The 25,628-nt window shown below is 47.1% G+C and overlaps 1 protein-coding gene across 3 annotated transcripts in view; it reads right to left on the bottom strand.

Annotated features, from left to right (window-relative positions):
* Positions 1 to 566: 566 nt before the first annotated feature.
* The window catches only part of PTK6 (protein tyrosine kinase 6), a 172,340-nt gene continuing 147,278 nt past the window's right edge, over positions 567 to 25,628 (bottom strand). Inside the window, exons 7-11 of one of the 3 annotated variants that reach the window (XM_086932809.1) lie at positions 13,127 to 13,280; positions 2,692 to 3,976; positions 2,497 to 2,610; positions 1,851 to 2,183; positions 1,735 to 1,772 (exon numbers count right to left, since the gene is read on the bottom strand). In XM_086932809.1, the coding sequence (XP_086788935.1) occupies positions 3,780 to 3,976; positions 13,127 to 13,280 (351 nt within the window). In that variant the 3' untranslated portion in view covers positions 1,735 to 1,772; positions 1,851 to 2,183; positions 2,497 to 2,610; positions 2,692 to 3,779. Of the gene's footprint in view, positions 1,713 to 1,734; positions 1,773 to 1,850; positions 2,611 to 2,691; positions 3,977 to 13,126; positions 13,281 to 25,628 lie in introns of those variants that run through there. The other 2 variants (XM_086932807.1, XM_086932808.1) reach the window with 2 other exon arrangements.

Here is a 25,628-nt window from a genome sequence, read left to right as displayed (position 1 = left end):
CCCTCTTAAAAGTCTCAGCTAACAATCCTCAGGCATGTAGTGTTCATTTAAAAGACTGCTGGTGAACAGTTTGAATGCATCATTCCCTGCAGCAAGGAACTGGAGACAGATTTCAGTGAGGTTTGTGCTACATAAATACCACATACATATATACGTACACTAATGCTGCTTAGGAGGATTACCGGCAGATACTGCCACAGGGAGATCCAAGAACACCTGTGCAGATACCACACAGCCATTACATCAGAGTTCCAAAATCTAGATCTGTTTTTGTTGCTTTGGTCGTTCAGGTGGGTGCTTGAATCTGATGGGAGAGCTGAAGCGTTGCCTGATATTGGTCTGTCGTCACCCCTTGTTCTGTGTGTAGATGTGGGCATGTTGGAAAAATATCGTTTTTAATTCTTGTGTGAGTTTCATATAGTTTGGTTCAATTTACAGGTTTAGGTGCAGCAGGGCCGTCTAGAACCCGGGGCCTGGTACCCCAAGAATCTCCCATCCGATATTTCTGCTGCTTGAAGCTTCCTTGTGTGACGGGGTGTGCAGTCGTGACCAAAAAATAAATACTGTTTTATGATCGTTTTTATGTTATCATTTATTTTTAAATAAAATATATATTTATAATCTCTGGGCGGTTCAATTACTAGAATTCCACCAAAAGCATATGGCGGCGAGAGATAGACAAAGAAGGAAAGGAGACAAATCCGGATGGTCCATACCCTCGCCCAGTTTAAAGCTGCACAGTGAAAAATGCACAGTATGAAGATGAGAAAGGATACAGTACTTCATTTCATCGAACCTTATTTTATCAGAATTTCTTCGCACCTAAATATTTCGATTTTCACATTATTTCATCGTTTTCTCTTTAGCACATCAATTTCCAAGTTGCTAGTTGGTGGTGTAGACTTGAACACACACAGACATTTCCTTTCCTGATTAAAATCCAAAATGCTTGACCCCTTCTTGCATGCATCCCTCCGCCCTTCCTAGAAGTTCAGCCTCTAGCCGCCATCTTGCTCACCTCCCCACCCCCATATGTTGGTGTTCCCTATGTTACACCAATGCCAATTATACGGATTTCTCATGGCCCAACTTAAATACACTGTGTCTTGGAGGATGTTTTCGTGTTCTGCTACTTGCCACAATATGGCTGAGGATGTATCGGTGTCCTGCTGCTGCCGCAATATGGCTGAGGATGTATCGGTGTCCTGCTGCTGCCGCAATATGGCTGAGGATGTATTGGTGTCCTGCTGCTGCCGCAATATGGCTGAGGATGTATCGGTGTTCTGCTGCTGCCGCAATATGGCTGAGGATGTTTTGGTGTCCTGCTGCTGCCGCAATATGGCTGAGGATGTATTGGTGTTCTGCTGCTGCCGCAATATGGCTGAGGATGTATCAGTGCCCTGCTGCCGCCGCAATATGGCTGAGGATGTATCGGTGTTCTGCTGCTGCCGCAATATGGCTGAGGATGTATTGGTGTCCTGCTGCTGCCGCAGTATGGCTGAGGATGTATCGGTGTTCTGCTGCTGCCGCAATATGGCTGAGGATGTTTTGGTGTCCTGCTGCTGCCGCAATATGGCTGAGGATGCATCGGTGTTCTGCTGCTGCCGCAATATGGCTGAGGATGTATGGGTGTCCTGCTGCTGCCGCAATATGGCTGGGGATGTATCAGTGCCCTGCTGCTGCTGCAACATGGCTGAGGATGTATCGGTGTTCTGCAACATGCAGCAGAATGGCTGGGGATGTATTGTGTTTTGCTACATGCTGCAGAATGGCTGAGGATGCATCGTGTTCTGCTACTGCACAATATGGCTGAGGATGTATCGGTGTCCTGCTACATGTAGCAGAATGGCTGAGGATGCATCAGTGTTCTGCTACATGCCGTAGAATGGGGGAGGATGCATCGTGCTCTGCTACATGCCGCAGTATGACTGAGGATGCATTGGTGTCCTGCTACTGCCGCAATATGGCTGAGGATGTATCGGTGTTCTGCAACATGCAGCAGAATGGCTGAGGATGCATCGTGTTCTGCTACTGCACAATATGGCTGAGGATGTATCGGTGTCCTGCTACATGCAGCAGAATGGCTGAGGATGCATCGTGTTCTGCTACTGCACAATATGGCTGAGGATGTATCGGTGTCCTGCTACATGTAGCAGAATGGCTGAGGATGCATCAGTGTTCTGCTACATGCCGTAGAATGGCTGAGGATGCATCGTGCTCTGCTACATGCCGCAGTATGACTGAGGATGCATTGGTGTCCTGCTACTGCCGCAATATGGCTGAGGATGTATCGGTGTTCTGCAACATGCAGCAGAATGGCTGAGGATGCATCGTGTTCTGCTACTGCACAATATGGCGGAGGATGTATCGGTGTCCTGCTACATGTAGCAGAATGGCAGAGGATGCATCGTGTTCTGCTACTGCCGCAATATGGCTGAGGATGTATCGGTGTTCTGCAACATGCAGCAGAATGGCTGAGGATGCATCGTGTTCTGCTACTGCACAATATGGCGGAGGATGTATCGGTGTCCTGCTACATGTAGCAGAATGGCAGAGGATGCATCGTGTTCTGCTACTGCACAATATGGCTGAGGATGTATCGGTGTTCTACTACATGCAGCAGAATAGCTGAGAGTGCATCAGTGTTTTGCTACATGCCGCAATATGTTTGAGATTGCAACTGTGTCCTGCTCTGCTGCAATATGGCTGAGGATGTATTGGTGTTCTGCTACATGCGGCAGAATGGCTGAGGATGTATCGGTGTTCTGCTAGATGTAGCAGAATGGATGTGGATGCATCAGTGTTCTGCTGTATGCCGCAGATGACTGAGAGTCCATCAGTATTTTGCTACATGCCACAATATGGCTGAGGATGTATGGGCGTTCTATTGTTGCTGCAACTTAGATCAGGATGCACCAGTTTTCTCCTAACTGCCACAGTGTGGTTGAGCACGCATAAGCGTTTCGCTCATGTAATTCATCAGTTTACTTCTTCATTTAGCCGGATGCATCATAATATACTAAAGTCTACCAATCCTGCTGGGAGTGAGTTAAAAACAGTCATTTTGAACCCGCTCCCCCCCCTCAAGCACATACAATGAACAAATATTACTGAGCAATTCTCCAGTACTTTGTTAAAAGTGCGGACTCTGGTATATTCATATGATTCTAAGAACCTATGGTTCCAAAAGTGCAGAGTGCTTGCATTCGCCCTGTCGGTACCCAGGTGGCATTTACCTGGCTATCGATCCACCATTCGCTGGTCATGGGTATCATTAGTAAAAGCATCACATGGGGGTACCAGGTGCCCGTCTCTGACCAATTTCTAAATAAATCTAGGGATTATTTATGAGGAAAGTCACATACACTACTACAGACGAGGCTTCCCCGTGACCCAGCATGATTTTCAGTAAGAGGGCATTCTGGTGGTATCAAGATAAAACATTCAAAAGTATGAACATGCCACTGGTGGGGGTCTGAGTTTAAAGACCTGAATGCACACAGAGTTTGATCTAAGTTTCCAAACTGCATCCAAGCGCTGGGAGCTTTGCACCTATGGAAAGGTAGGAAGAGACATGATCCAAAGACCCTTCAACCTTATGGTGTGCAAGCCTCTAGAATCCTTCAAGTGATGTACATCATCTATGAAGATATCCCCTGACCCACACAAGCAATGGCCCAGCATCCATATGTAAAAGCACTTGGTCTAGGAGGCAAGACTTGGACCCTCCTCAGAGAAGGCTGTGCAGTCAAACGTGGGACAGACCAAAGGCTGGCACCTTAAGGGTAGTATTCTGTCTCTTCGTAGCAAATCAGGTTTTCAAGATTCCCAGTCAGAGATGCGAAGCTCGGTCGGTTCTGTGGCTCATATTCCCAGCAGCTGAGCATCACTTTGTAAACCTTGTCAGAGCAATCATTCGGCTTTGGCATTCGATAGCCTCTCTGGATTTCAGTCATGACTTCGGCGTTGGAGATTCCTGAAAACAGAATAAAGCGAGGAAGTGAGAGACAAGAAACCAGGCATGCTGATCACCAGTAGCTGCCTTTCTGGGCAGTGTAGGCACTGAAACTGATGGAAAAAGGAAAGGTTACTCACATGTAATCCAATTTCTCTGTGATCATTCATAACTTTAGGGTATCTCCTTACAAGAATGGGACCCCCAGGGCCATTTGATAGGATATTTTATCACACAAAAAACAAAACATGCCTTTAAAAGGCAATATTTTCTAACTTTCATTAAATAAACACCTAAATAGCCACATTAATGACAATGTGCAGAAAACATCACCTCTAGTGAATGCAACCTGCACAGGCTTGAAATCCGACATTATTCTTGTGAGGAAGAGCAGAAACTAGCATACCTTCAGGGCCTGCCAGTGGCAGTCATCTCAATTCTTTTTGTATGAAGTCTTAGGAGCCTGCCTAGAATGCAATTCATCCTTCATACTTTCCACTCAGGAGGAGGGGAGGTTGCTTATTAATTCAAAGAAGATTTCCTGAATGAGAAACAGGATTACTTCAAGGACGAAATTAGATCAAATCTGGGGAACTTTTATTTGAACTTAAATGGATCATTTTCATTTTCTTTTTTTGAGTACAGAATGTTAAGACCTATAGAAAACAATGGCTAGAAATGTATTTTTCTGTATAGATGGGTAATGTGATCTGATGCCTAAATTCTGACTCAGTTAAAAAAAAATGGCTTGCCAATATGATAATATTAATTTTGTGATTATTTCTTTTGCTTTTATTGTATATATGACTCTTCTCTAGCTTTGTTTTCTCGTGTTGTCAATAAAAAAAATTAAAAAAAGAGAAACATGATTATTAGTAAGTCACATTTCCTCCTCCCTGAAGGTTTCTCCATTTCATTACAGTGCAAGGGTGCCCTTGTGGGTGATAGTGCGCTTAACAAATACACATACAATTTATAGTCATAAAAACCGAACAGAGTAGCTATTCCATCCCTTAAAGAGGTGGAATGACAGAGGAAATATGCTTTACTTAAAAACATTCATGACAGTGGCTTGACCAACATCCGGCAAGGGGGGGACATTGGGCCTGGACTCTGAGCCAGTTAGGCTTGCTAAATCTCAGACAGATCTCGCGAGAGGTGTCTCCTTTGCAGAATTATGCAAAAAGTATATTACTCGAAGCTTTGCCTCTAATCGAGTAATTTTCTGCTGTACCAGCCAAGCCTTGTTAGCTTTTCTGGTAGTGTGGTATAATGCTAAGAGTATAATGTCAAGACATTGTTTTGATGTTGATTAACATTTTCGAAATAATAGATCACAAATGTTATTGTTTCTAAGTTGTTTGGTTTTGTCTAGATAAAATGTCTGACGTCTCGTAAAGTCTGGCATATTAAGTCTGCTGGAGGAGGAGAAATCCCAGAAAAACACTGGAAATGAAATGGATTGGGTAACACGGAAGTCAGAGACACTATGGTGTGGTGTCCTGGCCTAGATCTATAATGGAGGGACACAGGACACGTGTGTTACTGTTGGTGGCTAGTAACTTACTGACCACGCCCAGGACCCTGGGCTCTTTATTAACAATGTAGCGTGTCCACGCTTACGTCCGGGCTATACCACAGCCCCTACACGCTTGAGGGGGAAAACAATTAGAAACAGTGGGAGGGGGCGTGTGCTGCAGTGGTACACCCCACTGGCAGCAACACTACATTCCTCCTTTACCTAGGGATAAAAATGGAAAAACAGGAAACAGGTACACCAATGCTCCATAGTCTATCTGGCCAGCAAACTTGCTGTTGAAAGTAGTGAATGATGCTCTCAAACAAAGTTCACCAACTGTCTCTGGTTTAGTCTCTGCTCAACAGGTATAACTCATAACATTTCGAATATCAAAACGGAACAGTCTGACTTTATTCTCGGCGGGGTCAGCCATCTCGATTGGTTCAACGCCAGCACTGTGCCACAAAGTCACGATACCTCTGGGAAGGCTTTGGACACGGACGTAGGCTGTATCTTGTTTGGCTTCGGCCTTCCCCCGTGGCTGTGGGTGACTCTTCTGTACTTCTGTTCTCGTTGACGTCGGGTTCTTCCACTGGTTTCTCCGACACGTGAACACTCGGGTCGTGCCGTCTGGTTGGCCTGTTGCATTGTCTGCTTGCCCCTGTCCTGATGGTCGGTGTTGAGGCGTTGGGTACCACTCATCCGGGTCGAGGTCAGCACTTCCCTCGGGTACTTGCTTGAAGAACGAGACGTTCCTTGTGACAGATTCTCCGTCCCTGACGGCTGTGACCATGGTCCCGTTTACTGCCGTCACAGTCCATGGGACGAGTTCGAAGGGCAGACGGAACTTTCCTCCGGGGTGGCGGTCCTTCACCAGAACGGAGTCTCCGACTTGTATGGCGCTGTCGGTCGCTCTTCTCTTTCGGGACGCTTCTTGGTTGGTTTTGGTGCGCTGCTCCATGGACCGGTTTCTGGGGTTTGGAGCGAGTTCCCACGCGGGGTGGTGCGGGATAGTGTCTGCCATGACTCGATTGAAGGAGAGTCGGCTTGGGGAGACTCCCGTGGTGCAAGGCGGGGTCAGGCGGTACTCTCTGAGGAATTGGTAGATGGCCAGCTTCAGGCATTGGCCGTCGGCAACTGCAATCTGTATCGTTTTGTTCAGAGTCCTCATTAGTCTCTCGACCTCTCCGTTGGCCTGTGGCCATCGTGGCGTTATCCGTCTGTGCTTGATGCTCTGGTTCTGAAGATACTCCGTGAATTCGCTGCCGTTAAACGGGGGTCCGTTGTCAGTACGGACTTCCTTCATGAGCCCGTGGGTGGCAATTATCTTTTCAAACTTCGGTATTACTTCGGAGGCTGCTGTTGATGACACAATCTCGACTTCCGGGTAGCGAGAGAAATCGTCCACCACAACAAGCATGTACTTGCCTCCCGGGAGACTGCCAAAGTCTGCGCTCACTCGCACCCACAGGGAAGTGGGGCCTCTTCAGTTACCACTGACGCCGGAGGGTTTGGAAGGCTCGTTGCAAGACACACTGGGCACCTATGGATCACCTCTTCAACTGCTCTGTCGAGTCCAGGGAACCACACTTTGCTCCGGAGCCTGTTTTTGGATTTGACGATCCCTTGGTGTGATCCGTGTGCTAGTAAGGCAGCTTGATGGGTTAGGCTGCTGGGTAGCACCAGGCGGGGGCCTCTCAGGAGGCAGCCTTCGGTTGAGACTGACAGTTCATGCCTAACAAGGTACAGGGCTTTCAGGATGGCTTGGGCGTCCGAGGTGCGAAAGAATGCGGGGCTCTGGAGTGCCTTCCAATCTCCGGATTCTATGGCATGGATTGCGATTTGGAGGCAGTCATCGTCCTTAGTGGCCCATGATACTTCTTCCAGAGACATGGGACGCGGCCTTGACCGTTCGACGATTAGTCGGACGTACTCTTTTGTGGCGGCTGCTTCGGCCGCTTCCGCGTCGGTGACAGGACGGGCGTGTCTTGACAGATAGTCTGCAGGATTGCGCGTGCCGGGGCGGTATTCCACCGTGAATTGGAACTCTTGCAGCTGCAGCACCCATTTCTCAATCTTCGGGGGTGGGCGAGAGGAGGAGCCTTGGAAAAGCGGTATGAGGGGCTTATGATCGGTAATTACCGAGAAAGGATGTCCGTAGAGGTAAATGTGAAAATGGCGGCACCCCCACAGAATAGCGATGGCCTCACGCTCAATTTGGGAGTAGCGTTGTTCGGTAGGCGTGAGGGTGCGGCTGGCGTACGCCACGGGTGCCCATTCTCCGCAAGGTTGTCGTTGTGACAGGATGGCTCCCAGGCCAGTGGGACTGGCATCAACTAGCAGTTGGGACTCGTTTTGTGGGTTGAAGTATGCCAGTGTTGTGTCAGCTGACATCGCTGCTTTTGTGTTCATGAAAGACTCTTGTTGCTCCGGGCCCCACACCCAGGTGGCATTTGACTTCGTGAGGTCCCGAAGTGGCCCAGTCAAATCTGACAGATCTTTTATGAAACGCCCACAGTATGTCACCATGCCTAAAAAACTGCGGACGGCTGTTATAGAGGTGGGTGCTGGTGCGTTGTGAATGTCTCTCACCTTTTCAGGGTCTGGGCCTACTCCTTGATCGGAGAACCTGTAACCGAAAAAGCTTATGTTTTTGCGCAGAAACTCACACTTGTCTTTGTGGAGAATTAGTCCTTTCTCTTGTAGACGGTTGAATACTGCTTGGAGGCGCCTGATGTGTTCTTCCAGAGTCGGGGCATGCACTAGGATATCGTCGCTCACGTTCAGTACACCGTCGAGGCCTTGGAGGACGTTGTGGATGATATTTTGAAACACCTCGGCGGCGCTTGAGATGCCGAAGTTGAGCCTCGTGTATCTCCACAGGCCGGCGTGTGTGGAGAAAGTCGTGATTGGACGTGAGTCTGGGTGAAGCGGGATCTGATGGTATCCCGACCTCAGGTCCATTTTGGAGAACCACTTGGACCCTGCGAGTTCCCCGATGATGTCGTCGATGGTTGGCGTCAGGTGACGTTCTCTTTTAATGGCCAGGTTGGGGAGGCGCATATCCACACATATTCTCACCGCTTCGGGTTGCTTCGGCTTTTTGGCCACGACAATGGGGGATACCCACGGAGTGGGTCCAGTCACCCGTTCGATGATTCCGGCTTGTTCTAACATCCTCAGCTCGGTTTCCACTTTGGGCCGGAGGTGGAATGCAATCCGCCGGTGCCGGAGGGCTACCGGGGCCACTGAACGGTCAATGTGGAGTCGGACGGGGGGCCTCGTAGGCATCCGATCCCTTCGAACAGTGAGGAATGTTCTGCGACCAGATTATCCAGGCCTTGAGCTTGCACCGTCAGGGCAAAATGGATGAGTCCCAGTTCTCGTGCAGTCTTGCAACCCAGGAGGAATCCAGAACCTTCTTGAGAGACGTAGATCTTTGTCTGCAACTGCGTGGAATTGTGAGACACGGTCGTTCGGAATACTCCGCACAGGCACAATGGGCGTCGGGTCCCGTAGGCGAACACTTGCACTCTGGTGGGGTGAAGTGTGGGGGCGTCTTCCAGGCACTGGTACACACTGGCGGCCATGAGATTTATCGTTGCGCCAGTGTCGATGAGGGCTCTGACTGTTTGGCCTTGGACATGGACGGTGCACATAGGCTCGTTGGACGATGTGACCGCTAAGGTGTTGAGCATGCGCACTACGTGGACTGACGCGGCGTCTTCCTCGTCGTTGTCCATGTCGCTGCTGTTTGATGTGTTCGGCAGTGGCGCCACTTGTCGCGCCCTTCTGGGTGGGCCGCTTTGTTTCTTCCGCTGCGACGAGAGACAGACGCTCGCAAAGTGGTTAGCCTTCCCACACGCGCTGCAGATTTTACCTTGGGCTGGGCAGGCGCCTTTGTGTGGGGTGGCACCACCGCACCAAATGCAGGTTCGATCGCGGGTGGGCTGGGGCTGATGTGGTTGATCTTTCTTCTGAGGTCTCGTCCGGTCGTCTGGACGTCGTGACTTGACCGCGCATACAGGCTCGGTCTTTACTTTGACTGCTGGATTTGGCTCCATGTGGGCTGCACGAGCTTTGGAGAGTTCTTTAGAGCGTCCCAATGCGAGGATGTCGCGCATGGGCATGGCGTCCGTTTCCAGCACCCTCTCCCGCAGCTTCAGAGAGGCACACCCCTGAATGAATTGGGCGCGAATTTCATCTTCTGCGTCTGGGGGCGTGCACGTGCTGGCCAGCTTCTTAAGATGCGCGTAGAACACATCCACCGACTCCTCGGGGAGCTGACGAGCCTGTCGGAGCAGGAAACGTTCGTAGTCCGCGCTAGTAAAGGGCTCGAAGTACCTTGTAATGGCATCTCGCAGGGTGGCGTATGTGTGTGGTGGGTCGCCTTCCGTGATGTCCTTGGAGATGTCGTGAATGGCCTCTCCTCCCAGGTGCAGAAGCATTGCACGGCGCCGCGCCACAGCAATGTCCGCCGCGATTAAGTAGTTTTCAAGCCGTTCCACCCACTTCCTCCATCGAGTAGCTTGCGAGGGTGGGGTGCCCTTGATGGAAAAGGGCTCTAGGGGCGGCACGTTGGCCATTGAGGCGGCAGTAGGACCAGGCTGGACACACGCGCTGAGATGGCAGGCAGAGGTGGGTTTTCTGAGCTCTCACGCGCCCAGTGGGGAGATGCAGGCACTTCTGGGGTGCAGGCAGGCACTGTCCGGGGGGTGCAGGCACTTCTGAGGCCCTGGCAGGCGCAGTCCCGCTGGAAACGCGGTGATGGGCAGCGCTATCGGGCCGAGGACACGCGAGATGCGTGAGGAACGCCGCCGGGGAGCCCACTGCGTATGCGCGGGACCAATGGTGCGCCGCACGGGCCTGGCGGCGTGCGGAGAGGCGTACGCGGGCCCAGGGGCGGCGGGAGCGAGGCGCAGGTAGGGCTCAGGGACGGCAGGACTGAGCGGGGCGGGCAGCGGCCCGTACCTGTGTGAGGTGCACCAGGCTCCGCAGGCGAGGCGTCTGCTGGACCAATGGAGGCCGCGTGGAGGCACCGGAAAGTAGCGTGGGCAGCTACAGGCCGGCGGATCTTCGCCGGGACCGAGGCAATGCAGGTCGTCGTGCGTCGCTGGGACGGAGGCGGGCCAGGTGAGGTCCGGTGGCGCCGCAAGGGTGGCAGGCGGCTCCGGAATGCAGGGTAGCGTGCCACGTGCAGGGTGGCACGGCGCAGGGCTGCGGGGCAGCTGTGGGTGACCGGCAGGGTCACGGTGCGGCAGGGCACACGGTGGGTAGAAAATAGACCACCGTCGTCGCCAATGTGGTGTCCTGGCCTAGATCTATAATGGAGGGACACAGGACACGTGTGTTACTGTTGGTGGCTAGTAACTTACTGACCACGCCCAGGGCCCTGGGCTCTTTATTAACAATGTAGCGTGTCCACGCTTACGTCCGGGCTATACCACAGCCCCTACACGCTTGAGGGGGAAAACAATTAGAAACAGTGGGAGGGGGCGTGTGCTGCAGTGGTACACCCCACTGGCAGCAACACTACATATGGGTAGAAACCTTGAATACACCGACATGGCTACCTTTCTCCAATGGAATACCACTATGGTTTATAAGACGTGAGGCTTGAATATTGATAACATTGCATGGGAAAGCAACAGCTGCAAGGAAAGCAGCTTTCCACAACAGATGTTGAAAAGAAGTCTTGGGGATCGCTAAAACAGCCCTGGATTTCAGCTTTCAGATGACTATGTTTAGTCCCCATGGAGGACACGGTCTCTTGACCAGGGTAAGTATCCTTTATTCCTTTAACCCCTTCGCTGCGGCGGGAATTCCGCCGCAGCGCTAAGGGGGCGGGGGGCCGAGCGGGGCTTGCATGCTTGTGACGGAGCCGCTCCGTCACGAGCCGCGGTTGAGCTGTGCTCATGACGGAGCGGTTCCGTCATGGCCCCGCCCGCTCAATGGAACGTCCAGCGCAGGTGCGGAATTCGCGCTGCGCAGGCGCGCCGAACGGGCCATGACGAAACCGCTCCGTCATGAGCACAGCTCAACCGAGGCTCATGACGGAGCGGCTCCGTCATGAGCATAGAAGGGGTTAAAGTTCATGATTACTGGAAAAAAGAGGCTTGTCAAAGGAAATTTCTATAAGCAGTAATGGCTGGAAGCAGTACCTTAATAGGAGAGAACTGCAGCCCTGATCAGGACAAACAGAGAAAATATTGGAATTGCGCTTCTTCTTCACAAGTTGGCAGGATTCAAGTGTTTCTGATTGAGCCAGATGCAGAGTCTCTTTCACCGAAAGGTGTAAGTTATTATTATTATTATTATTATATGAAATTTGTAATGCGCTCAGCTTACCCGGGGGCATCCCGGCGCAACAGACCAAAGAAGGAGGAACTCGATAACTCACTACTGTGGAAACAAGTAGGTTTTAAGAAGTTTCCTAAATACTAGGATCTTGTGCTCTGAGCGAATCTTAAGGGGCAGAGAGTTCCCCATTAAATCCACACAGACCTGAGGGAGCGTCCGATGCCCGTGTGGTTAACACTACAAATATGGGTTCCCATTTATGGGTTTTCTTTTAAACGTCAAGGTTTTGATTCCTAGTAGCTAACGGGACCAGGAAGAAGATCAAATAGAACAATTTACTTTTTATTGTGATAGGGAACAAAATAGCTATACAACTTTAAGTAGGAAAGGGGACGCATGGTTAGCACACCAATGGCATGATGGGACTCAGTGAAAACTTCCACAGGTAGCTGACTGTTGACCTCTGAGTGAGAGTTGAGTTCCCGTAACAAATAGGACTTCACTTTCTTAAAAGATTTAAATTAGCTTATATATCACTAACTTAAAGTGGAGGGATTTGCCAAAAGTTGGCACACAAATTAAAAATGGAGGACCCTCCCCAGGCTATTTTCTTCTGATTTTTGACACTTTGACCTTGAAAGCATGGGTCTAGTACACTAAGATGGAAATCATGGGTCAAGTGCTCTGAGCGGGGAAAGTAAGGGTCAAGCGCAACGCAAGTGAGGGAATATGTTTCTGAAATTTTTATAAGGTGAACGATCCATTTAGAATACAAAAGACCCCTTGGCTAGTAAACATCATCTTGAATTTCACCTAGGCAACTACCTGGCAGTAGCGAGGGTCCTGCAGGCAGCACAACCAGTCAGCTAGAACACAGCCCCCTAAATATTAGACTTAGCAGAGGGGTACATCAGGAGACCACTGTGAAATCCTTCAGCATAGTGCGGTCGTGATATGATGGATCCAATACTAGTGAAATACAGAGTTGAAACTTTAGGTGTTTAAAGATGTGACAAAGAATACTTAAAATAGAACCAGCACATTGATGGAACTTTCATGAAGGGATGGAGGAACAGTACAAACCTATTCAAAAAATGCCTTTAGTTGTTAGCTGCATGAACCTTTGTTCAGTAGGAACATAAAGTAGTGGGCCATCTTTTTGCTAACTGCAAATTCCTACCATTCAAGGGATCCTTTGTTGAATTGTTCTCTACAGACAGGTTTTGCATGTTTATTTCATGCAGTACTTACCAAAGTGAACAAAAAAATTCCAGTACTGATTTATCCCTCGATATAATCTAGCTCTCATCCCAACCTGTGCGCGCAAGGCAAAGTGTAATGCTAGGACTCACCTGAATAGGGAGTCTGACCACGGGTAATAATTTCAAAGAGAAGAACCCCAAAAGACCAGACATCTGCTTTGGTGGAGAAACGCCCAAATAAAAGCGCCTCAGGGGCTGTCCATTTATAGGGGATACTCTTCACTTGAGACAAGTAGAATTCATCCTGCAAAGAAGACGGACAAAAGTATGAGAAGGTCATTGGAGAGAGCATTATCACACATCAGCCAGACAAAAATACATAGAACCTGACAAGGTTTATACCTTCTCCAACTGAAGGAAAATAGAAAATAAGAAAAGGAAAGACGCTGCTCGGAAGGTGTCTGACTAGGAGTACCTTTGATTAGTCAATATTTGAAGTAGCGCCTTATATCCATGAAGTGATGATTTTGAAAATATGACCCCATTTCATGGAAGGTTTATAAACTATACTATGGCATTGTGCAGCAACCCTGTACCAAGGTTGGTATACTCCAGACTATGTTTAAAAGGGCTGTCCTAGGGTTGGGATATAGCAGGCTAGACTCTTAGGGGTCTATTAGTTGCCACCCTAGCGGTGCTGGGACCAGCCGCCAGTGGTGCGCGGGTCCCGCACCGGCAATTAAGATGCCACCACCACGGTGGCGCTGGCATTGCGCATATTTTGCATTGCGGCAAGCGTGCTGTGAGCAGCACCCGCCACAATGCAATATATGCATGTTGTGCATTGGCATGCACACCGTGACTGGCACCGCGTGGTGTTCACCTTGTGCATGCCAATGTTGGGGGGTACCAATGGTACCCCCCAAGTGCAGCCCCTCACACCCCAGGGGGCCCGCAACGGGCCCCCAAAGAGAACTCCGCATGCCTTTCCATGGCGGAATCTCCGCCATGGAAAGGCATGAAACCGTCACCATCCTAATATGGATGGCGGAGCTTGCAAGGCACCGTCACAATATTGTGGGCTATTTCCGCCCGGTAGGCAATCGTGATGATTGCCTACCGTCGGAAAAGCGACGGACGGTCTTTCAGTCCGCCGCGGCACCCCCCGCCATGCTAATGTGGCGAGGGGTAAAAGGCCAACCGGTAGGGTGTTTTGGCGTGCATGCCATAATAATAGATCCCTTAATGTTTAAGTGATGTGTACACTCGAACCTGAAGCATGTTTTAAACTGTCTCCCCGGATATGGAGCACTATGTATAATGTTTTCTTTGAACAGCTTACATCCTTAGATTGCTTTCTACAGCTTACATCATTGACTTGCTTGCTATCTCAGAAAGACACTTTCCACTACACTCCTAAATCCCTGCAAGAACAAACTGAACCACTTAATTCCACTGGAATCCTCAGGCTTGAGTCCTCTCTGTTCTTTCTTCAAAGTGACCCTCTTCCTGACTTCCATCCTCTGCATGCTTTCTATTGCTTAGTATAGCCTCCTCTCAGGCTCACGCCGGTCTGCCGTATCTCTTATTGTAATTCTGCAAAAGGCTGACTCCTCATTTCATAGATCACAACCTCTCCTGCGCTAACACCCTATCCTTGCAACCTAACATTACCTAATCTCCCCCAGCCTATCTATCTCACCAACCATTCACCTGAAACCACATAGCCCCCATTAACAATCACACCTAACTAGCATTAACATAATCGACCACAAACTAACTGGAGTATATCAAGCAGTGTTTTCTCTTCAGAGCCATCAATAATCCTCATAACCAAAATGTAACCACTGGATTAACCACTGTCCTTGGGTTCGGAGTAGAGTGCTTCAACACCTCATCAGGTTCTAGGGTGGTAAGCGCTGTATAAATACAGGCACAATTACAAAGGCGGAGACAGGTGACTCACAACAACTGATCTAGCTTCAAGAGGGTTTTAAAGAGATCTGACTTTATGGAAAAGAGGAATATTTTGCATAAATGAAGGCTGCTTATTGGAGAGCTCCCTATCCCATTCAATAGGAATTTAAGGTTATTTAGGAAAAATGGCAGTGGCAAAGAGAGACCTAGTCAGCACCTCCGTAAAAGTCTTCCCAGAGTATTTCAGAAATATACCCTTATTTTGGCGTGCTCTATGTAAAACACTGTGCCATTTATCAGTGTTTATCTTAGATGAAGAAAACATTCCCCCATATATAATATAGCTATATACAAATTACAGAGCACAACCACTTATATGTATTGTGACTGACCCTGTAGTCAGTATAATTTTAATAAACCCAAATTGGCACAATATAAGTAATATAGAACAAGTGTTCATAGCAATTTGACAAAGTGGAAAGTCTTTAGGAGTCTTGATTCAGTTGACTCGAAGTACGTATCGAAGAAGCAGACAGCCGACACGTGTTTCGTCATTTGATACAACTTTTTTAAGGCTGTTGAAACAACATACAATTTTTGACATTCTATAATGTTCATCCAATGTTATAACACAGGGGACAGTCAGGAGCCACAGCGCAATCAGGAGGCGGGAGCCTCGGTGAGGCTGCCATTTCGTCCCGAAGCAAAGACAACGCCGGGCAAGATGGCCGGACGGCCGCAGCTCAAGGGTGCTCTTCAGCCTCCAACTGGTCGCTCACCAGGCCCGAACCAAAGCTCTGAGTGGCGAGATTGATGCCTTGCAGTGCTAGTTATGCCTGACCTGCCTCTCTGGACTGTCTACCACCCTTGAGGCCTCACGCCCAGCGGGGCTCCACTGGCTCCCCTAGGAATGCAACAGAACCGGCGACTGCACAGAGTATGGCTCATCTGGTGAGTGCAGCTGTGCTTGCTCCTGTGCTCCCCCTTTCCAACTAGAGGCCTTGCTGCTCCCTACCATGTCACCCCAGTGGGACTTCTTTTACATCAACCCTCGTAGCCTATGTATCTATTAAAATCTGTTTTTACCGAACATTGACACCTGAGCAACTTGGCTGATGCCCGGTGGAGTTGTTAGACAACTAATGAGGAGATTGGTACTGGTTTTCCCCCTCGATCATTACCAACCCAGCCGGACATTGGACACAGTTCTTCCTCGTCGCCCTGTTAAGGCTCCTTCTTCCCCTTCTTTCCCTCAAATTCTCTCAACCTCATTGTTTATTTACTGTACCTTACTATGCTATTGTAACTGTTGTAATTAGTAACGCAATATTCCTCTGTTATAGCGCTATGATGCCTCTAGGTCTAGCCAGCGCTACATAATCCTTTTTGATGTACCCTGTAATGCAACAATCCTCTGGTTAAGCGCTCTGATACCGCCGGGTCTAGACAGCGCTACATAACCTCAGCAAAACAAATAAACTAAAAATTGGTTTTCCTGAATGCTGAGACCTGAGCAACATGGCTGATACCGGTGAAGCTGCTAGACCGCTAATGATGAGATTGGCCTTGGTTTCCTCCTTGACTGTCACCTACTCAGCCGGACTTTGGGCACAATTCCTCCTCGTCTCCCCGCTATTACTCCTTCCTCCCCTCCCTCCCATGAAGTCTTGAAACATTGTTTATGTGTACTGTATCTTACTATGCTCTTGTATCTGATGTTAATTTTAACACAACAATCCTAAATGTAAAGTACTCTGATACCCTCTTGGGTCAAGTTCGCGCTATATAAAACTTTAAAAATAAAATAAATAAGCTACACTCCTTAAAACATCAGGCCTTATTAAAAAAAACAAAGTACCAATACAGAGACCAGCTAAAATATGTCATTGTACTCTAGAAAATACAGTGTTGTTCAAAAAACAAAGTCTTAAGATATTGTCATAACCTTTGTATTGAACAAGAACTTGAAAAGGATTCAGAGTGTCACCCTTCATAGAATAAAAGCACAAAAGAAGTGCAAAGAGTTTGAAAAAGGTATAAGAAAGAATCGTCAAAAGTTAGATAGTGTTACGCAAGATCAGGGCAACCCAACAAATTTCAAAGGAAAGGGATTATACAAAAACCCATTGTGTGAAGGATTCTTCTTCCCCAACATGTAAACCTCAGTGCTTTCAGAAGAGATGAGAAAAAAAAACAAATACCTCGCAAAGTATTCCTACAACAGTAGGTGAAAATATTCTTCGAGAGCCTCCGATATTTCAGAGGATCCGTAGTACACAAGACCAGTATTAAACTTCCGTTTTAGAGCACATAAGAAGAAACTTTCAATAAAAGAAAGTTGTTAACACATAACAAATATTCGATTTGCAGCTATCTGACTATTCCGTCCATAATTGAAGGACTAGGGCAAGTGGGCTACTTATCTTTTCCTCCTAACTAGAAATTAGTCACAGTCCCCTTCCTGATTTCAACTGTAAAAGCTTAATCTCAGAGGCAATTATCTGAGGAATAAGTCCTTAGATTGCGAATCCATTCAGGCCATTAGGCATCAGTTTAGGACTGTCTAGTATCTGCACAAATGCAGACCATGTTGGTCTCTCTGCAAATACTTTTCTATTTTAGCTGCAAATCGATTATTTGTTATGTGTAAACAACTTTCTTTTATTGACAGTTTCTTCTTATGTGCTCTAAAACGGAAGTTTCATACTGGTCTTGTGTACTACGGATCCTCTGAAATATTAGAGGCTCTCGAAGAATATTTTCACCTACTGTTGTTGAAATACTTTGCGAGGTATTTGTTCTTTTTCTCTTCTCTTCTGAAAGCACTGTGGTTTACATGTTGGGGATTAAGAATCCTTCACATAACGGGTTTTTGTATAATCACTTTCCTTTGAATTTTGTTGGGTTGCACTGATCTTGCGTAGTACTATCTAACTTTTGATGATTCTTTCTTATATCTTTTTCAATCTCTTTGCACTTCTTTTTGTGCTTTTCTTCTATGATGGGTGACACCCTGAATCCTTTTCAATCTCTTGTTCAACACAAAGGTTATGACAATATCTTAAGACTTTGTTTTTTGAACAACACTGTCTTTTCTAGCATACAATGACATATTTTAGCTGGTCTCTGTAAAGGCACTTTGCTTTTTTAATAAGGCATGAAGTTTTAAGAAGTTTAGCTTATAACATTGGATGAATATTATAAAATGTTAAAAAACTGTATGTTGTTTCAACAGCCTTGAAAAAGTCATATCAAACGACGAAACACGTGTCAGCTGTCTGCTTCTTCCCCAAGGTCTTAGCCTGCATCAAGAAGATCTAGGTATACTAAAGCAAAAGTAAAATGGATTTTGATTTCTAATTAGGTTACTAACTTTAAATACCGTCACTTGGGTACATCAAGAGAACTTCACAGGCCCAGTGAGCACAGCATCCCTGTCCTTCAACACAAATCTCATTCATAAAGTAACTGTTCATTGTTCAGTTTAACCCTCCTTACATTGAGTAAAACGTATTCCTCATTAAACTGATTGACGACGCGTGCCTTGCTTACAACAGTCTTAAGAATGAGCTTCCTGGACTATATGACAATCTTAATATTAATATTATCAGTCCTGATTTAGGATCATTTTCCTACAGATGCTTTCCAGACTTCTTACAACAGGCCCATATTTCCTGGCTTAAGACAGTGTTAAGACGGTCTTAAGCGAAGTGTAATATCACACCTTATATCATCTATGTAATATCACAGGCAGCTATGCGCACAGGGTGTTAGCAGAGTGTTTCATGCAGAGGGTGCTGAAGGTAAAAAAAATGTTGCTGTACTAAAATCGCCAACTTTTAAAAGAAAAAAAACCTTACATTGAAAACTGCATAGCCCATTGTGCATTTCATATACATTGTCCAGAAATCCATAACGGTGTATTCCCTCCCTATAAATATTATCAACCACAGACTAGATGCAGACACCAACAAGCATTTGCATTGCAATAGGTTTCACACTAGCAAATGTTTGAGCTATTGGCGTTGCAAATGTTAAGGTTTGTTCCTTTTTTTTGTCAAAAAAATATGCTACCAGTGGCATAAGTAATACATAAAAAGGCATGAAGCAAAGAAAGTGTGCAGTACCATAGGCTGTTACTAGGTGTCCCTGTGCAGTTGTAAAGGCACCTCTATTAGCTGTATATGGTACTGCACCCGTAATGTAATTATAAAGATAAAGATTGCATAAAGGCTGCAGTACAGTACCCAAAGAGGATGAGATTCTGGCATGTGCTCTTAGAAAGGGAAGAGAGACTTTTAAATCTAGAGTAGAATTATTGGAAACCAGACGCATGGCCTTTGTGAAGCGGGGGTTGCACTGCTTTATAAAAAGCTGCATGTGCTCCACAAACTTTCAGCTCCATGGCGGGATAAAAAAAGACATTTTAAACTGGATGTTTGATGTTGGTGAAGCAGGTGCAGTGCTGCTGTAAAAAAAAGCTGCTTGGACTCCAGAAACCTGCAGCTCGATTGTGGGGTCAAAAAACTGAATATTAACCCATTCCATGCCAAGGACGTAATAGTTACGTCCTCGGCTGTGATGCTGGTGTGCCTAGGGCAGCGGTCTTCAATCTGTGGGGCGCGACCCCCAGGGGGGTCGTGGAGTCCTGGGAAGGGGGTCGCAGAGTGCAGTTCCTGGCATTGGGCTGAGGGTGCTCACGGCGGAGCCGAGGTGTGAAACACATCAATGCCTCATTAACAAGTAAAAGGTCTTTTAAAGACCTGTCAAGTACTTGTGTGTGACTGTGTGTGTGTCCCTGAAACTGTTATAGCCGGGCTCACATACACGAGCTGGGGGGAGCTGGGGGGGCTGGGGAAGTGGCTGTAGTGTAGCCCTTTGAGTTCAATGGATGTTGCGCACCTGGAGCTGTGGGTCCCGTGACACGTCCCCCGCCCCCAGCAGGGAGGCACAGAGATGCCCTCCCATGAGTGGGAAAGAAGAAGGAAGACGACGCAGAGAGATACTGATCCCCCCCACCCCCATGAGAGAGGCACAGAAAAGGTGGGTGGATGAATGATGGGTGGATGGATGGATGAAAGGCAGAAGGCTGGATGGATGTGTGAAAAGGTGGATGGATGAATGAAAGGGTGGATGGATGGATGTAAGGATGAAAGGGTGGATGGATGAAGGATAGATTGGTGAAGGATAGATGTATGGATGGAAGAATGAAAGGGTGGACGGAAGGATGGATGGATGAAAGGGTGAATGGATGAATGATGGATGTATGTGTAAAAAGATGGGTGGATGAATGAAGGGTGAATGGATGGATGAAAGGGTGGATGGATGAATGATGGAAGTATGGATGGAAGGATGAAAGGGTGGATGGATGAAGGATGGATGTATGGATGGGAGGATGAAAGGGTGGATGGATGAAGGATGTATGTATGGATGGGAGGATGAAAGGGTGGATGGATGAAGGATGTATGTATGGATGGGAGGATGAAAGGGTGGATGGATGAAGGATGTATGTATGGATGGGAGGATGAAAGGGTGGATGTATGTATGGATGGGAGGAAGGATGAAAGGGTGGATGGATAAAAGGCTGCATGGATGAATGATGTATCGATGGATGTGTGAAAAGGTGGGGGGATGAATGATGGGTGGACGGATGAAAGGGTGGGTGTATGGATGTATGGATGAAAGGGTGGATGGATGTATGGATGGGAGGATGAAAGGGTGGATGGATGAATTTATGGATGGGAGGATGAAAGGGTTGATGGATGAAGGATGGATGTATGGATGGGAGGGTGACAGGATGGATGTATGAATGGATAAAAGGTTGCATGGATGAATGATGGATGGATGTATGATAAGGTGGGTGGATGGAAGGAAGTGTGGATGGGTAAAAGATGGGTGGATGGATGATTTATGTATGGATGGATGGATGTGTGAAAAGGTGGGTGGATGAATAATGAGTGGATGGATGAATGAAAGGGTGGATGGATGAATGATGGATGTATGGATGGAAGGATGAAAGGGTGGATGGATGAAGGAAAGATTGGTGAAGGATAGATGTATGGATGGAAGAATGAAAGGGTGGGCAGATGAAGGATGGATGAAAGGGTGGATGGGTGAATGATGGATGGATGTCTGAAAAGGTGGAGGGGATGAATGATGGGTAGATGGATGGATGAAAGGGTGGGTGGATGGATGGATGGATGAAAGGGTGGATAGGTGAAGGATGGATGTATGGATGGGAGGATGAAAGGGTGGGTGGATGAAGGATGGGAAGATGAAAGGGTGAATGGATGTATGCATGGATAAAAGGTTACATGGATGAATGATGGATGAATGTGTGAAAAGGTGGGTGGATGAATGATGGGTGGATGGGTAAAGGATGGATGTATGGATGGAATAATGAAAGGGTGGATGGATGGAGGATGGATGTATGGATGGAAGGATGAAAGGGTGGACAGATGAAGGATGGATGAAAGGGTGGATGGATGAATGATGGATGGATGTGTGAAAAGGTGGGGGGATGAATGATGGGTAGATGGATGGATGAAAGGGTGGGTGGATGGATGGATGGATGAAAGGGTGGATAGGTGAAGGATGGATGTATGGATGGGAGGATGAAAGGGTGGGTGGATGAAGGATGGGAAGATGAAAGGGTGGATGGATGTGTGAATGGATAAAAGGTTACATGGATGAATGATGGATGAATGTGTGAAAAGGTGGGTGGATGAATGATGGGTGGATGGAAGGAAGGGTGGATGGGTAAAGGATGGATGTATGGATGGAAAAATGAAAGGGTGGATGGATGGAGGATGGATGTATGGATGGAAGGATGAAAGGGTGGATGGATGTGTGAAAGTGTGGGTGGATGAATGATGGAGGGATGTGATGAGGTCTAACAGGCACATTTATGGTTGTCAAAAGTTGATAATGAGGAGTACCAGTTTCTAGAAATGTTTGTCGGAAGGGGGTCCTTACGCCTAAAAAGGTTTTACAAGGGGGTCTCGGCATCAAAAAGTTTGAAGACCTCTGGCCTAGGGCGTAACTGTTACGTCCTCGACACACCACTGAGAAATCCCTTCAGCTGTAAACAGCTGAGGGATTTCCTTTTTATTTTTTTATTCTCCGGAGATGGGGAAGATCTTCCCCAACCTTCCTGAGGCATTTTGTTTTCCAATGTAATGACGATCATGGGCATGGCTGACTGACACTATTACATTGAAAGTGAAACTGCTTTGGTGCTCATGGGGCTATCTCAGCCCCCTGAGCACCGAAACACACGGGAGAGGTATTGTTGGAAAGAGGAAAATCTCCTGTCCCAGGATGCTTGTTTCCAGTCCGGGGAGGACCCGGCTTGGCAGTTCGGGCGGACTGATCCCATGAGGAGCAGGGTCAAGGCTGCTTTGCATATGGCTGGATCCTAACTGGGGCGGCGTAGTGAGCAAAATAACAATGGATTTAACCCAGATTTCTTGATTGGTGGTGAGTGTTTGATTTATTCAGCATTCCGTTCATCATTTGTTGCCGCAGCATTTTTCACCCTAAGCTAATAGGTATGCCCAGATGTGGCTCCCTTGCTCACTGAACCACTGGATTCAAGCTAGCCTGAGTGATGAAGCGTGATACCCTGAAACCAATCCCAGGATGCTTGTTTCCGGTTCAGGGAGGACCCGGCTTGGTAGCTCGGGATGGACTGTTCCCATGAGGATGTAGTGAGCAAAAGAATGATGGATTTAACCCAGATCTTTTGATTGGGGTGAATATATGATTAATTCAGCATTCCGTCCATCGTTGGTTGCAGCAGCATTTTTCAGTATTCCCAGACGTGGGTCCCTTGCCTGCGGTGCCACTGGATTCAAGCTAGCCTGGCAGATGAGGGGTGATACTACCCTTAAACCAGTCCAAGGATGTTTGTTTGCGGTCCATGGAGGACCCAGCTTGACAGTTCGGGCTGAACTGTTCCCAAGAGGAGCAGGATCAAGACTGATTTGCATATGGTTGGGTCCAAACTGGTGTCGCATAGTGAGCAAAAGAAAGATGGATTTAACTAAGATCTCTTGACCGGGTGTGATTGTTTGATTTATTCAGCATTCCATCCTTAGTTAGTTGCCACAGCAGAAGGAGCCTTTGGCAGACTTCAAAAAAAGTTAAAAATCTGATGCTGAGGAATTACTCTCCCAAGCAGTGTCTTACCCCTTCATTACTCAAGTCCTTCACCCTGTTTAAAGGGATGTAAAGTGCCACTTAAATAGAGAGCACAGTCAAGAGGTGATGGCTGTTGGCAGAGTACTTAAATACTTCCAGTGAAATAGTCATTATGGTCAAATACATTAAGTTACTAATCTGTAAATAGTGTTTTAAGCATTGGTAGGTTTTCCAGATTCACTTGCAAGCTTGAATCATCCATACTGTCAGCTTAGAAAGCCTCAGTAAAACAGGTAATATGCAGGAATTAACACTTCCTTTTCCATAGCAGTTATAAAATGGCTTTTTTTCTAAGGCAGTATGGCTAGTTTCCTTCCATGTGCGCAGACCCAAGTAGGAATACCATCTCTAACCTGCATCTTAGATAGATTTGGAGTATGCATTACCACTGTATACAAATCCTTAAGAGAGGTAGTGAAAGTAGCATGTCAAGCTATGAAAAACACAAATCTGGAAACTATATTTAGAGGTAATAATACAGGGGCATCACCTGGTTGGACCTGATTGGGCCTAGGGCTAGAACCCCTGCAACTAAGGTAAGCTACCCACTATTATGTGTCTCTCAAACAACCCTACACAAACCATTCCCACTCTTACAATAGAACTCTGCACTCATACTGTCTGTACTCTCATGTCTATCACTAAGAACTTCACCCCATACCACTCACTAGAATACACACACCACCCACATTACACTATCTTCAACTCATGCTCATATAGGTGCACTCACCAGTAAGTCACGTCCCCGACATTGCGGATGTCATCACAAAACCCAACCTAGACTAAAATTCTGGCTTCTCACCCTCTTCCACACACAGTCTTGATTTCCTCCTCCCCTTGTATACAGCATCCAACACAAAGACCACACATGCAAAACTGAAGGGGGTGATATAGAAGCCAATGTAGTTGTGCACTATTTTTAACATGGCCACGCTTGAGTATTTTGAGCTTTTATCTCACCAGTTTTCTCTCTCAACCTGCAAAACAACTTCCTTTCACCTCATTTACAGACCATCCAGAATCCACGCGATCTTCATGAGAGAAACATCAAACTTCATCACCTTTGCCACCACCAAACATTTTACCCCACCTTCACCGGTAACTTCAATCTACCCGCCGACTCGCGCACCAATAAAATTAAGGAAGTCATCAACTCTTTACCCAACACCTTGGAAACAAAACATCACATCACTGACCCAAATCACTCCAAAGGAAACACACTGAACCCAATCCTCTCTGCAACCCCCAACATCCACTGCCAACTCCTGTTGCTGCTGGATTGAACTGATCATCTCACTGTCCCCTTCACCATCACAAATGCTTCTCCCCCACATGAAGGACAGCAGAACATGGAGAAGCTTACCTTCCTCTCCTTCAGCTACATTCATCCAGAAGAACCAATTGACCTACCCAGACTCTTTCAGCACTCAACGGATGTTAACACCATTATCAACATCTACAACTCCACCATCAAAAGAACGCTATTATCCTCTGAAAACTTGCATCTCCAGGCCTAGCCATCAGCACATTGGTACACCCAAGAACTCACAGAAAATAATCACACCGTAGGAAGTCAGGAAAAAATTATGGACAAGAGCAAAATGTCGGGTAGACATTTCCCTTCTGAAACATTTCACCACCACACAGCAGAATCCACTTACTGCAAGGCCAAGATCAACAGACCAAGCACCAGAGAAAAAAGCCTTTTTTAAGGCTATTAAAGGATGTGCCAACTCCATTCCAGATTCAGCTATCCGACCATCAGTTGATGGATGCAATGCTATTGACCTCTTCTTCATGGATAAAACCAACAAAATCAGATTAAACATCGCCAATTCATCATCGTCATCCGCCCCATCCCCTTAACCCAGCTGCTAACTGGTCATCCCTCAACATAATCTCCCACACTTACCTCTCAAGCATTCTGAATTCATTCAAAGCTGACTCCCACAATGATAACATGCGTCCCTCCTCATCATCAAGTCTCTGCTAGGAGAAGTGGAAGTTCTCACATCTCTTTCTCTCACCAATGGAGGGAAGCTTTATGGATTGCCTCAAGACCAGACAGATCCTTCCCATGTTGAAAACACCTACACTAGATTCAACTGACCTTGCCATTTCCTGTACCATAACCCAGCTCGCATTAGTTGGAAAAATCATTCCGAAGGAAATCACCACTCAGCTACAGGATCACATCCGCAAAAATAACCTACTTCAAAACTATCAATTGGGGTTCACACCACACTGCAGTATTTAAAATAGCTGCACTACAAGTAGTGGAGAATGCTCTCTTCTTCAATTCCAAAAATAAACTTTGCTTCTGGTCTTGCTCAACCTCACTGTAGCTTTTGATGCAATCAGCAATCCAACATTGATCCACACCCTGAAAACTTGCATGTATGGCCCTGGCACAATCCCAAAGCTGTTCACATCCTATCTCACCAACTGACAGCAACTAGCTCAGATAGGAACTACCAGATCCAGTAATCGCCTTGTCCTTATTTTCAACATTTATACAGAAGCCTTTGCAGAC

The sequence above is a fragment of the Lissotriton vulgaris genome, chromosome 7 (assembly GCF_964263255.1).
Source record: "Lissotriton vulgaris chromosome 7, aLisVul1.2, whole genome shotgun sequence".
NCBI lineage: Eukaryota > Metazoa > Chordata > Amphibia > Caudata > Salamandridae > Lissotriton > Lissotriton vulgaris.
This window is presented reverse-complemented; position numbering and strand designations above follow the sequence as displayed.